Source organism: Garra rufa, chromosome 22 (genome assembly GCF_049309525.1).
Source record: "Garra rufa chromosome 22, GarRuf1.0, whole genome shotgun sequence".
NCBI classification, from domain to species: Eukaryota; Metazoa; Chordata; class Actinopteri; order Cypriniformes; family Cyprinidae; genus Garra; species Garra rufa.
In genome coordinates, this window is record NC_133382.1 from 33,124,950 (window position 1) to 33,138,448 (window position 13,499).

At 34.1% G+C, this 13,499-nt stretch overlaps 2 protein-coding genes across 2 annotated transcripts in view; one reads left to right on the plus strand and one right to left on the minus strand.

Moving 5' to 3' along the window:
- Positions 1-1,536, plus strand: part of LOC141297936 (metalloproteinase inhibitor 2-like) — a 30,141-nt gene extending 28,605 nt beyond the window's left edge. Inside the window, exon 5 of the mRNA XM_073828406.1 lies at positions 1-1,536. This exon is cut by the window's left edge and continues 714 nt beyond it. The gene's annotated coding sequence lies outside the window, so the exon portion shown is untranslated.
- Positions 1,537-3,380: 1,844 nt separating this feature from the next.
- Positions 3,381-13,499, minus strand: LOC141297871 (sideroflexin-2-like). The gene is made up of 12 exons (XM_073828334.1): positions 13,371-13,499; positions 11,410-11,592; positions 11,155-11,325; positions 9,776-9,874; positions 9,504-9,579; positions 8,735-8,820; positions 8,569-8,629; positions 5,928-5,994; positions 5,764-5,813; positions 4,289-4,338; positions 4,133-4,180; positions 3,381-3,506 (listed from the first exon to the last, which is right to left on the minus strand). Exons 2-12 carry the CDS (start codon positions 11,565-11,567, stop codon positions 3,407-3,409), a joined length of 966 nt encoding a protein of 321 aa, XP_073684435.1. The 5' UTR covers positions 11,568-11,592; positions 13,371-13,499; the 3' UTR covers positions 3,381-3,406.

Here is a 13,499-nt window from a genome sequence, read left to right on the forward strand (position 1 = left end):
AATTAAAGACCAAAGTCAATGTCGCTAGGCATGAATTTGTGACAGAAACAAAATTGTGCTGCTGACCAAATTTCAGAATGTTGAACTGTTGTATATGAAGCTGTTCTTCATTTCTCTTCCACTGTTTTTCATCACGGCGTATCCTTCGCATATACGAAAAATGAAGGAATAACAATGTAAACGTCTATTATTCAGTTCTAGAGCTCACAATTAGTTAGCAATATACAGTAAATTCCTCTCCAATTCGATTTTGTCATGCACATCCCTAATTTGTTTTGTCAATATGTCTGTTTACCTTTCTGAACCTTGTCTCGAAATGCCCACAACGAGTCCAATTTATGCATTTACTCCTCCGTTAATAGTTCAGTGATGATACTATTTGAACTTGTTGCACTTTTTAAAAACAAAACCAAGAGGACCGTCTCCTCTTTTTTTGTAATTCTCATTTTCAATGCTTTTGTTATTGATTTGCAAATGCTTCAGTTATCTAAGGTCCTAGTGAGCTGTTTTATCTTCCGTATTGTTCTTATTAGATTATGTACCCGAAGAGGTACGTAAGACTTTAGTTGCCATGGTAATGGGAAGACCCTTCGTTTTGCCCTAGAGTAAAACAAGGCTGATTGGATTGGCATGCAAAGACACAGGCCTATAGCATGCGCTGAGAAAGAGGAAACAAAGAGCGAGGTTCCTTCCTCCTGTGATGTCAATAAACTCAGGAGTTTATTGGCAGCTTGAGAGGAAGGCACAGAGTTGGGTTGTTGCAAGCGTCCCCTGATTGGGCGTTGCCAAGTCACGTGATTGACTGAGGGTGAGGCGTTAGAATACTAGTTGCTAGGCGCTTCGTCAGGGTGAACCATGTGGCCCGATGTGGTCATAGTGATTGAGAGGAAGAGGGAAAAGACAGACTGAGGTTGAACTGACGAAAGCAACAATAAAAGTGTTGATCGATTTGGACGACATGCATCATAACCATTGTATAAAATCAAAGGGAGCTTTCCTATGGGTATTCGTTCAACTCACACCTTTCTATTTTGGCTATCAGTGTTCCAGCATAAATGTACGAAGCTTTTTTTTTTTTTTTTTGCCTAAGTGTGATTTAAATTAAGATTTTTGTTTCAGTATCCTTTCTTCATACCAGAAGCGTTGTCATAACAATTACGAATAGTCTATATAAATCTACAAGGTTAATGTTTAATATGCATCGAGCTATAACTCCTTAAACCGCTTTGTATGAATTGTTATTGAACTTTAATGGCGTAAGTTAAATGATTTTGTTTTCCACGTTTCTACTTTTTTTAATGTGTTATTACCTTTGATTTATATGATCATTGTGTTATTTTTACCAGTCTTTTGTCTTTCTCTTTTATGATTTGCTGAAAAAAAGCAGGAATGTGAGACCTAGTGTCTGAACCACATGATAAAAGTTGTGGTAGAAGAACCAGACTATGCATGTCTTTGATGCTTTGTGTAATTCCCATGTGGACGTTCACTTGACGGATAAATATACAGTATTACCAAATAAAACATTAAACTACATCAGCTTGTCCCATTAGTATTTTTAAATCTATGAAAAATCTATCATATTTCTGCATAAGGTAATCTAATTGAATATCCATATTTTTTTTTGTATTTTCAGCATATACACACACACACACACACACACACACACACACATATGTATATACATACACCCATTCATTTCAGATTGTCCTAGAAAGTGGTTTCTGATGTCTTTATAGTATATTTTAGCCCATATTTACCTTCACAAAACTTGATCAGATACTGCCCTCATGTGGCAGGAATGAATATTGAGCGCACAGTTGTAGATAAAATAAACACAAGGTCCTCTTTGGTTCAACTCCCATGAGTTATCACAGACCAGGGGTTTATTTCGACAGCTGTCTGTTTATTTCATCATCTTGTAATGATGAAAACAAGTACATAACTCAGATAGTTCACAGTGAGGGCAGGCAATGGACCTAATTTTGAATTTAAGGCACACTCTACCATAAAATACACTTTCAAACTGATGTTTAATAGACTATACTTTCCCAAACTTCATGTTTGTAACTGGTATTTCAAACGTAAACATTTGATTTGACAGTACACTACCAATCAAAAATGTTTGAACAGTAAGGTTTTTAATGTTTTTTGAATAAGTCTCTTCTGCTCACCAAACGTATTTGATCCAAAGAACAGTAAAATTTTGAAATATTTTTAGTATTTAAAATGACTGTTTTCTGTTTGAATATATTTTAAAATGTAATTTATTCCTGTGATTAAAGCTTAATTTTTAGCATCATTACTCCAGTCTTCAGTGTCACATGATCCTTCAGAAATCATTCTAATTTGCTGATTTGCGGTTCAAGAAACATTTTTATTATTATTATCAATATCTATAACAGTTGAGTACTTTTTATTCAGGATTCTTTGATCAATGGAAAGATCCAAAGATCAGCATTCATCTGAAATAAAAAAAAAACTCTACATTATATATTATACACTATACCATTCAAAAAGCCTGAGTCAGTTTTTAGTTTTTCAAAGAAATTATAGAAATTAATACTTTTATTTAGAAAGGATGCTTTAAATTGATCAAAATGCTGTTCTTCTGAACTTTCTACTCATCAAAGAAACCTGAAAAGATTCTACTCAGCTGTTTTTAACATAATAATAATACATGTTTTTTGAGCAGCAAATCTGAATATTACAATGATTTCTGAAGCATCTTGAGACTGGTGTAATGATGCTACAAATTCAGCTTTGAAATCACAGAAATAAATTACATTTTAAAATATATTCAAAAAGAAAACAGGTATTTTAAATAGTAAAAATATTTCAAATTTTACTGTTCTTGCTGTACTTTGAATCAAATAAATGCAGGCTTGGTGAACAGTTGAGACTTCTTTAAAAACATTACAAATCCTACTGTGTAAAAACTTTTGACTGGCAGTGACTCTTTAAGAAAATTCTGATAAAATGATTTCACTGATGGCTTTAGAGGCTATTAAAGCAGTAAACCTTAAAAATAAACTCTTCCTGAGAGATGTATGTGATAAATGACAGCATTTGGCATCTGAGGGAAAAAATTGTTAAGACTTTTCAATCTGTTTCCGATTATTCAGGGTAGATCATATACAACAGTATGACGGGGCAACAGGATCAGCTTTATCCAATGTCTATAAATTCTCTGTAAAATTTATTTTAACGAGAATTTTGATTCACAAATCAAACTGATTGTTTGCAGCAGTCAGGGCCAAATGTAAAAATACTATCCATAAATTATGCTTTAGTGCATAACAATTTTTTTTTTTTTAAACCTCAAATCAAAAAGCTTCTTTTTAGCAACTTCAGCAAAAATTGTCAAAAAGCTTTTGATTGGCCGATGACTGTGATTGGCCAGCACTCACAGGCCCTTGTTGAAGTAGACATAACTGACACGGTCGCCGTACTGAGAAACAATGGACTCCCTGAGCTCAGGTTCCAGCTTGGATACAGCCATAGAACTAAAAAATCAAACAAAAGTGTAAAAATGATTGATTAGTCCGGTATGGCTCAGAAACATCTGAATTGAGCATTTTAAAGAGAGATAATGGATAAAGCAGCTGCAAAAGGTTGTGTGAATAAGCTTAGTGCCATTATGAAACTGTGATTAGCTCTAAAATGATTTGTTCTAGTCACTACTGTAGATGTGTTTGTTAGCACTATTTCATTTTCTCACCAATGGTTGCTCTGCAGGGAATGGGTGCCATCAGAATGAGTTTAAACAGCTGATAAAAACATCACAATAATTCACAACCGACTCCAGTCCATCAATTTATCTGTTGTGAAGTGAATGTTTGAAGTTAAAAGTGTCTCAATAATTGATTTGTTTTTTACAAACATACAGTTTTTCACTTCACAAGACGTTAATTGATAGACTGTTGTCTGTTGTGAATTATTATAATGTTTTTATCAGCTGTTTGGACTCATTCTGATGGCACCCATTCGCTGCAGAGGATCCCTTGCAGAGCAATTGACGTAAGGCTAAATTTAAATGCAGAACCCAACTTTTCTACATCTTGAATAGCCTGAGGGTGAGTACATTTTCAGCAAACTTTCATTTTGTATGTACAGTACATGCAATCTTTACCATCTTTGAGGAAACAGTGAACACGCTGCAGGCACCATGAAGATCAGACTGCGAAACAGAGAAGGGTATGTTGTCATTTCTTCTACTGAAAAAAGATCTCATATATTTGGCATATCAACCGTTGCTATTCTCATAATAAGAAATGCGATCACTTACAATACACCAACCATCATGACTTGCAGTGGCCCATGAAGAAATGTGATTTTCTGCACAGATTGAAAGAAACAAATGCAAATATGATTCATATGAAATCATACATATACAGTTGAAGTCAAAAGTTTACATATATCTTGGAGAATCTGCAAAATGTTAATTATTTGACCAAAGTAAGAGGGATCATACAAAATGCATGTTATTTTTTATTGAGTACTGACTCGAATAAGATATTTCACATAAAAGATGTTTATATATAAAAAAATGACCCCGTTCAAAAGTTAACATACACTTGATTTTTAATACTGTGTTATTACCTGAATGATCCACAGCTGTGTTTTTTTAGTGATAGTTGTTCATGACTTCCTTGTTTGTCCTTAACAGTTAAACTGCCCACTGTTTAGAAAAACCCTTTCCAACAATGACTGTATGATTTTGAGATCCATCTTTTCACACTGAGGACAACTGAAGGACTCATATGCAACTATTACAAAAGTTTCAAACAATCACTGATGCTCCAGAAGGAAACACAATGCATTAAGAGCCGACTGTGTTTTTTTTTTTTTTAAGATCAGGGTAAATTCTACTTATTTTGTTCTCTGGGAAACATGACTAAATTAACAAAATATGATATTTAGGCAAAATAAGAAAAATGTACACATCTTTATTCTATTCAAAAGTTTACACCCCCTGGCTTAATGCACTGTTTTTTCTTCTGAAACATCAGTAAGCATTCAAACCTTCAGTAATAGTTGCATGTGAGTCCCTCAGTTGTCCTCAGTGTGAAAAGATGGATCTCAAAATAATACAGTCATTTTTGGAAAGGGCTCAAATACACAAAAATGTTGAAAAACCAAAGAAACTGTGGGACCTGAAGGATTTTTCTAAGGAAAAGCGGGCAGACTGTTCAGGAACAACTATCACTAAACAAAAAAAAACACAGCTGTGGATCATTCAGGTAACAACATTGTATTAAGAATCAAGTGTATGTAAACTTTTGAATGGGGTAATTTTTATAAATTCAACTATTATTTTCTCTTGTGGACTATATGTAAATGTCTTTTATGTGAAATACTTATTCAGGTCAGTACTAAATAAAAAAGAACCTGCATTTTGTATGAGACCTCTTATTTTCCAGATTCTGCAAGGTATATGTAAACTTTTGACTTCAACTGTACATAGCAACAGCAAAATGTTTATAGCCTTTACAGTCCCAGGAACAATAACAAATAAGATTATATTAGTAAGAATTACAATAATTGTAATTGAACACAATATTATGCTACATAAAACCATTTGAAACCTGTATGCATTGATGATAACTGACTGTTATATGAGGACAGCTCAACAGATGTCGTGTTTGAGAACTGAGAGAGAGTGAATTTATAACAGAAACACCTGCAGATCATAAACTGGCTATTTTATCACTTCTCTGTTCCATTGCGTGCTCCTTGGATGCAAAACAACATCAGGCTCACCTGCATGAATCTGTATTTTTCCAGCCTCTGCATAATAATGGGGAGTATGACTGGAAAGAACAAAGAAAGCGGCACAGGATTCAACATTGACTGGTGGGTGAGATGAGGGCTGCTTTATTTTAGAACTGAGATCTGATAACAGCGGCCAAACTCTTTGCACTTACTCATGCCTGGCGCTGCCATGGTAACTCGAGAGATGACCACCTGTGTGATGCCCTTGACAGCTGCTTTCTATGACAAACACAGACAGTATACAGTATTTATCAGTAACTGAACAAAGAAATGCTAATAGTGTAAAAAACGGCATTGTATAATTAAACTGATTATTATAAGCACTAAACACTTTCAGATCTATTTAAACTAATATTTCTACTCATAAATGTACATATTTAGGTATGTATGAAATGTAAAGTTACAAAAAACTGCTTTATGTTAAACTGCTTTAAATTAGTTTTATCAATTTACACTCCATAAACCATAATAATGACAAAGCAAAAACCAGATTTGCTCATTTTACAAATTTATTAAAAATAAAAGACTGAATTAAGTACATTGCATAAGTATTCATACCCTTAACTCAGTACATAGTTGAAGCACCTTTACAGCCTCAAACTCAGAAGTACGAGATGGGGAGTGGGTGGATATGGGTTGTCAAATTCATAGCAAAAGGCAAAATGGTTTCATAAAAAAAAAAAATCGACCAGGTGCCATAGCGAAATAAGAACGGAACAGTGTTCTAATAGCCTAAACATAATCTTTGCTAATATTCTTGACACTTCAAACTGCTTTAAAGTATCGAATTATGCCTTTACTGTAAGTATGACCAAAAATGACGGAATAGGCTATTTTATCTTTTTCCGTCGACGTGCATGAAGTACAAAGCCTAGTTTACCCTATACATAATAGTTTCGCTTCAAATACTTTGCAGATATGGAAACATTTGGATTCGCGGCGAGACAGGTAGGGTCTATAAGCCCAACTTTACTTTCAGTTTCGCTTTAAATTGTTGGACTTGTTTTGGATTGTTTATATCTAGGCCTATTATAGGCCTATAATTATATTATTGTTATTATATAGACAATTATATTTATTTATTTATTTCATCCTTGTTCTGCTCTGAATACGGTTAAAGTAAAAGGGTTTGCGTGTTTTTTTAACGTCAGCAAATGAAAATATGCGATTGATTCGGTTAAATATTCTTACTGTCGGTTAACAAATTTACAATAGAATTTTGCTTCCCAGAGAGTAACAGGGTCTGGGCCAAATCTGGCTTACATTCGTAACTTGTTTTTTTCCACAGTCTTGACTGCAAATGTTTGTGATTTGTTTTTATTTTTTATTTGTTATGTACTATAGATTCTGACAATTAAAACAAAAATCAGGCTCCTGTATTCATGAAATCAAGTACTATCTTTGTTCAAAAATGGAAGTAAGTTAAAGTGTTATTTAGCCATTTATATACAGACTATATGTTATTCAATTTTATTTTCCCTGTTTTATTCGTTCAATATTCAGAAACAAGTGCCATTGTTTTTCAAAACATTTTTTAAAGAAAGAATAAAACCCCCCAACCCCCTAAAATTTTGTTTGCCTATGTCACAATATGAGATAAATCCAGCCCTGTAAATGATACTGATTTTTGTTGCCAAATTGGTTTGGAAGAGTTGTTGAATAAACAATTAAACAGAACTTTTATGCCTGTATGACTGACAGTTTTATTGATCACTGAGAAAGCATTAACTTGGTATGATGTTGGTTCAACAGAAAAATGACATTTTGAAAAATAGCTTAGATGTAGTAAACTACTTTTGCCGTGTTGCTGTAGCTTAGCTTGCTACTTTTACGAGGATAGCTTTAGTGTAGTGAAGCTTCATTTAATGAAGAGTAACTGTTAGCTTAGCTCACTACATTTTCTAAGTAGCTTGCCCAACACTGCAACTACATAATTATATTTCTACTTAAATTTTTTGAAATATAAACATTTAAATGGTGGCTATCATGAAAATGTCATAGATTTATACAAGCATAAATATTGAAAAACAGTAAAAAAAAATAAAAAATAATAATAATAATAATAAATGTGTTATGTTTTGGTTCACTTATTCAGCAAAATGCTCCTTTCTAAAGTTAATTTTTCTGGCTGACTAACAAGTTTATGGTCACCAAATATATTTTTCCTGAGGTAAATGTGACATTACGTGACATATTGTTTACAACCTGTTATATTGAGCTCTTTCCATGACTGAAACACTAAATGAGCATTTAAAAGGGACAGATTTCGGTACGTTGTACTACTCTTTCTTTTTAACATCCTTTCGGATGTTTATTTCGAGACGTAACTCTTACCGCTTCTCTGAACTGAGGCAAGCGAACAGTCACTTTGCATTAAACAGCGCCAAAACGGCATTTATTGTTTGAATACTGTATAAAATGGACAGAATTTGAAATCTGAGACTTTGTTTTATATCAAAAGTAACAAGCTTATCGCCATTTATTGGAGGTGCTATACAATGCTCCATTCATTAACTGAAAACAGGCTTGACTAATCAATTCTTGGGTTTTAAGAATCGATACAGTTTCATAAAAAGGAGAATCGATTAAAATCGAGAAATGGATATTTTTTATGTGTATATAAACAGGTATTTGTGTTGTTTCTGTTTCTACTAATTTGTCTTTGTTTAAGCAGTTTCTTCAGGGCAGTACTAAGATTTAGAGATTTTGCAAAGAGAATGTAAATTTCAGTGCAGAAAAATTTTCCTCAGGTGAGATTATTTCACCCTGATACAACTAATAAATGTTCCTCACCCTTGAGTGGCCCAGTTTATTTCCATCTTCATCTGTCACAGCAATGCCATTCAAAATTTCCCTGTATAGGAAAAAATAAACCTGAATATACTAATATCTAAACATGTCAACCTAGTGAGCAGGACCCACCAAAATAAAAGAGCGTAGGTAACATAAGAGGTCTCACTGTTGTCTCATCATTGGAATGTTCACACAGTTAGCCGAGGCCACAGCAGCGAACGGCACCCAGCGTGCCACCAGTGGAGGAGCTTTCTGTGGACACAAAGGTTAAAGGGATAGTTCAGCCAAAAATGAAAATTCTGTCATTAATTACTCACTCTCATGTCTTTCAAACCTGTAAGACGTTCGTTCATCCTGGGAACACAAATATAAATTTTTATGAAATCTGAGAGCTTTCTAACCCTGCATAGACAGCAACGCAACTGAAACATTCAAGGCCCAGAAAGGTAGTAAGGAACTTGTTAAAATAGTCGATGTTACATCAATGGTTCAAACTTAATTTTATATAGCTACGAGAATACTTTTTGTGCACAGAGAAAACAAAAAAGTATTCTTGTAGCTTCATAAAATTAAGGTTGAACCATTGATGTAATATAGACTATTTTAAGGATGTCCTTACTACCTTTCTGGGCCTTTAACATGATAGTTTCGTTGCTGTCTATGCAGGGTCAGAAACCTCTCGATTTCATCAAAGATGAATGAAGGTCTTCCAAGTTTAGAACAACATGTAGGTGAGTAATTAAAGACAGAATTTAAATTTTTGGGTAAACTATCCCTTTTATCCTGAAATACCAGTAAGTGCATAACTAAACATGATTTCTAAATTATATTAAAATATTCAGTTTGTACATTTTCTATTGTAATCGCCTGCATATCACAGATCCTGTGTGTAGACAGAGTGTTCCCTTAATTATTTATATGAGGCTGAGTAATACCTTTGTGTAGAGGTTCAGGCCGACCGCAGTGGCCAGCGCTGTGCTTGTTGCTGTCACATAAGCTACTCCAATCTGCCTGAGCAAAGAAGATACACACAACACAACAAAAAAAACATATCTGTTACTGAAGCTTATCTGTTATTTGAAGCTCCTTCCCAGACATCTGTTAATAAATCGCTAGGTATCACGAGACCGAGTCACATTTTAAGAGGTATATGCATATCTTGCAAGTGAGTAAAGTTCAGAGAAAGAAAGAAGTCACAGAAACTTACTTTGATGTGATGGGGGAGGCAGCATTGCGATTGGTGTAGTTGACCAGAGCGTTGAAAGACTGGTTAACCCACTGCCAGAACACTACAGCTGGGACTGTCCTACATGATCATACAAAATAAGTGGTTAACTGTTAAAATACAGTTGAGGTCAAAAGTTTACATACACCTTGAAGAAGCTGCAAAATGTTCATTATATTCCCAAAATAAGAGGGATCATACAAAATGCATGTTATTATTTATTTAGTACTGACCTGAATAAGATATTTCACAAAAAAGACATTTACATATAGTCCATGTGAGAAAATAATAGTTGAATTTATAAAAATGACTGTTCAAAAGTGTACATATGCTTGATTCTTAATACTGTGTTGTTACCTGAATGATCCACAGCTGGGTTTTTTGTCAATTGTTTGTCCTGAACAGTTAAACTGCCTGCTGTTCTTCAGAAAAATCCTTCAAGTACCACAAATTCTTTGGTTTTTAGCATTTTTGTGTATTTGAACTCTTTCCAACAATGACTGCATGATTTTGAGATCCATCTTTTCACATTGAGGTCAACTGAGGGACTCATATGCAACTATTACAGAAGGTTCAACTATCACTGATGCTCCAGAAGAAAACACAATGCATTAAGAGCCAAGGGGTGAAAACTTTTTGAATTTGAAGATCAGAGTAAATTTAACTTATTTTGTCTTCTGGGAAACAGGTACGTATCTTCTGTAGCTTCTGAACAGCAGTACTCAATTAAAAAAATATGATTCTTAGGCAAAATAAGAAAAATTTACATATCTTAATTTCGTTCAAAAGTTTACACCCCTTGCTCTTAATGCATTGTTTTTCCTTTTTGAGCATCAGTGAGTGTTTGAACCTTCTGTAATAGTTGCATTTGAGTCCCTCAGTTGTCCTCAGTGTGAAAAGATGGATCTCCAAATCATACAGTCATTGTTGGAAAGGGTTCAAACCTGAAGGATTTTTCTGAAGAACATTGAGCAATTTAACTGTTCAGGACAAACAAGGGACTTATGTACAACTATCACTAAACAAAAAAAAACAAAAACACAACTGTGGATCATTCAGGTAACAACACAGTATTAAGAATCAAGTGTATGTAAACTTTTGAATGGGGTCATTTTTATAAATCCAACTATTATTTTCTCTTGTGGACTATATGTAAATGTCTTTTATGTGAAATATCTTATTCAGGTCAGTACTAAATAAAAAAATAACATGCACTTTGTATGATCCCTCTTATTTTGGTAAAATAATTAACATTTTGAAAATTCTGCAAGGTGTATGTAACTTTTGACCTCAACTGTATATAGTATATATGGTAAACTATATATGTTCTAAAATAAATATTTGAAAAAATTAAATGAAACCTGTAAAACTGAAGCATGAACCCCGTAATGGCCATACCCCCAGGCACCTGAAAAGACATTCTCCCTATCAGGTTCATCCTGTCACCTGTATCAGGATGAAATGCAGAGTCATACAGCTTCTTGGCATAGTGCAGCTGCTCCTCTGTTGTGCCAGGAGGAACAGAGCCAGCTCTGGGGGAGAAGAAGAAGTGACAGAAAGTGAGAAACAGGAAGAAGAGAGAGCGATCACCTCATCAAATCAATGCATTTCTTCACCTGCAGCTCTCCACTAAAGCTTTGGCTTCATCTAGTTTGGCATCAGGCAGCAGAGCAGTGCGGCAGTCAGTGATGTTGAAAAAGTGTTTGAGACGACCCATGAACGTGGATTGATCCCAGCGCGGGGCGTCAATATCAAAGCCCTTCAGAGCTTCCATGGTTTTCTCCCTGCTTACAAAGAGCCTGGGTGAAAATACAACAGAAAACAAGAACTATTCAATACATTGATGGATTCCAGTTCCAGTCTATAGAGAATAGATCATACTAAGGTCCACAGAACAAAACAAATGTGACATTTCAGAAGAAAAACATGTTGTTTAGATGTAAGTGGTCTAAAACTGGTGAATTCATATTATTTTAAGGTTATGGGTGGCTTACAATAAAATGTAAGATAATTTGCATTCTTCACTCATCATTCGTATTATATTTTTTTTACTAACTGTTTTTTCATCTAAGAAAGCAGCATATCTCCAAATGCTATGATAAGAAAGTCAAAAGCAAGTGAGGGCCAGTGAGGCCAGCTATGCAAACAGATGGATAAAAAGAAAAGAAAAACAGACCAGGGACTTGACCAATATTCTAGGCTAGGGAAAGCGAGAAATGGACTCTTGAGACTCTGACCTAATTCTAACCAGTTAAAAATCAATCAAGTTTCCACTAATCCTTAACAAGTATTTTCTCTCAAACAATATGTGACCCTGGACCATAAACCAGTCTTAAGTAGCACAGGTATATTTGTAGCAATAGCCAACAATACATTGTATGGGTCAAAATAATCCATTTTTCTTTTATGACAGAAATCATTAGGATATTAAGTAAAAATCATGTTCCATGAAGATATTTTGTACATTTCCTACCGTAAATATATCAAAACTTAATTTTCTGATTAGTAATATGCATTGCTAAAAACTTCATTTGGACAACTTTAAAGGGTATTTTCTCAATATTTAGATTTTTTTGCACCCTCAGATTCCAGATTTTCAAATAGCTGTATCTCGGCCAAAATTGTCCTATCCTATTCCTTAAAGATCATGTTTCAAAAAGATATTTTGCAAATTTCCTAATATATCAAAACTTAATTTTAGATTAGTAATATGCATTGCTAAGAACTTTTGGACAACTTCAAAGGCATTTCTCAATATTTTAATTTTTTTGCACCCTCAGATTCCAGATTTTCAAATAGTTGTATCTCGGCCAAATATTGTCTTAACACTGGAAAGCTTATTTGAATTATAATTTTATATATATATATATATATTTTTTTTTTTTGTTCAGGATGTATAAATATTTACTCATATACTTTACAGTCTGCATATGTTTTTTTAATGCAATGCATTACAAACATATCAAAATGAAACCAAAGCAGGTGAATGTGGACCAGATGTGATTTTTGTAGAGTCACTATTTACTGAATTGAATTGAAAATGCACAAAAGGCAATTCACAAAACAAGCAAACAAAGAATAACTTTCAATGGCTCCAAACTTGTCAACGCTTTCTTTCATTCTGATCATTTGCTTACTTACCGGTTTAACCTGATTTACGGGTAGTTTAACAATAAATATGTAAAACAAATACTGTGATTAAAATAAAATACAACCAAGCTAATACAACTATGTACAGCTAACTATACCAACCACGTTAGGTGTACGTTACCAAGAAGTTTAAGAAAAACAGACCTCGACTTGTAATTTATTAAGTAGCATAAAGTAAGCATTAGCTTTTAAAACATCAAGACCTCTCAAACATCAAGCATGAATTTTCATAAAACCAACCCTGCATTAAAATTACATTTGCAGTATGCAAAATAGCAGCTAATTAGAAAGCAGACTGTATCAGAAAGACTAAGTTGTCCAGCAGCAGCTTGCATCAGTTCATGTGCACTGTACACAAGCACCCGGATATACGCTGTCAAAACAAATCAGACAAAACCACACATATCAATGTGCCACATGAAAATACCTTTATGAAGTGACTTGACACTCTTGTTTATATCTCGTGGCGCTGCAGTAGTAGTAAAAACATATATGAAGCAGGTTAAACACTGATGATGTGGGCTTGAAACAGTAGACGAGCACGTGGCATTAGTTC

Coding starts and splice junctions, on each gene's coding strand:
- LOC141297871 (XM_073828334.1), bottom strand. CDS start 11,567: ATGGAAGCTCTGAAGGGCTTTGATATTGACGCCCCGCGCTGGGATCAA. Junction 5,995..8,568: donor ATAAACTGGGCCACTCAAGG/GTGAGGAACATT, acceptor TGTTTGTCATAG/AAAGCAGCTGTCAAGGGCAT. Junction 4,339..5,763: donor AAAAATACAGATTCATGCAG/GTGAGCCTGATG, acceptor CAATCTGTGCAG/AAAATCACATTTCTTCATGG.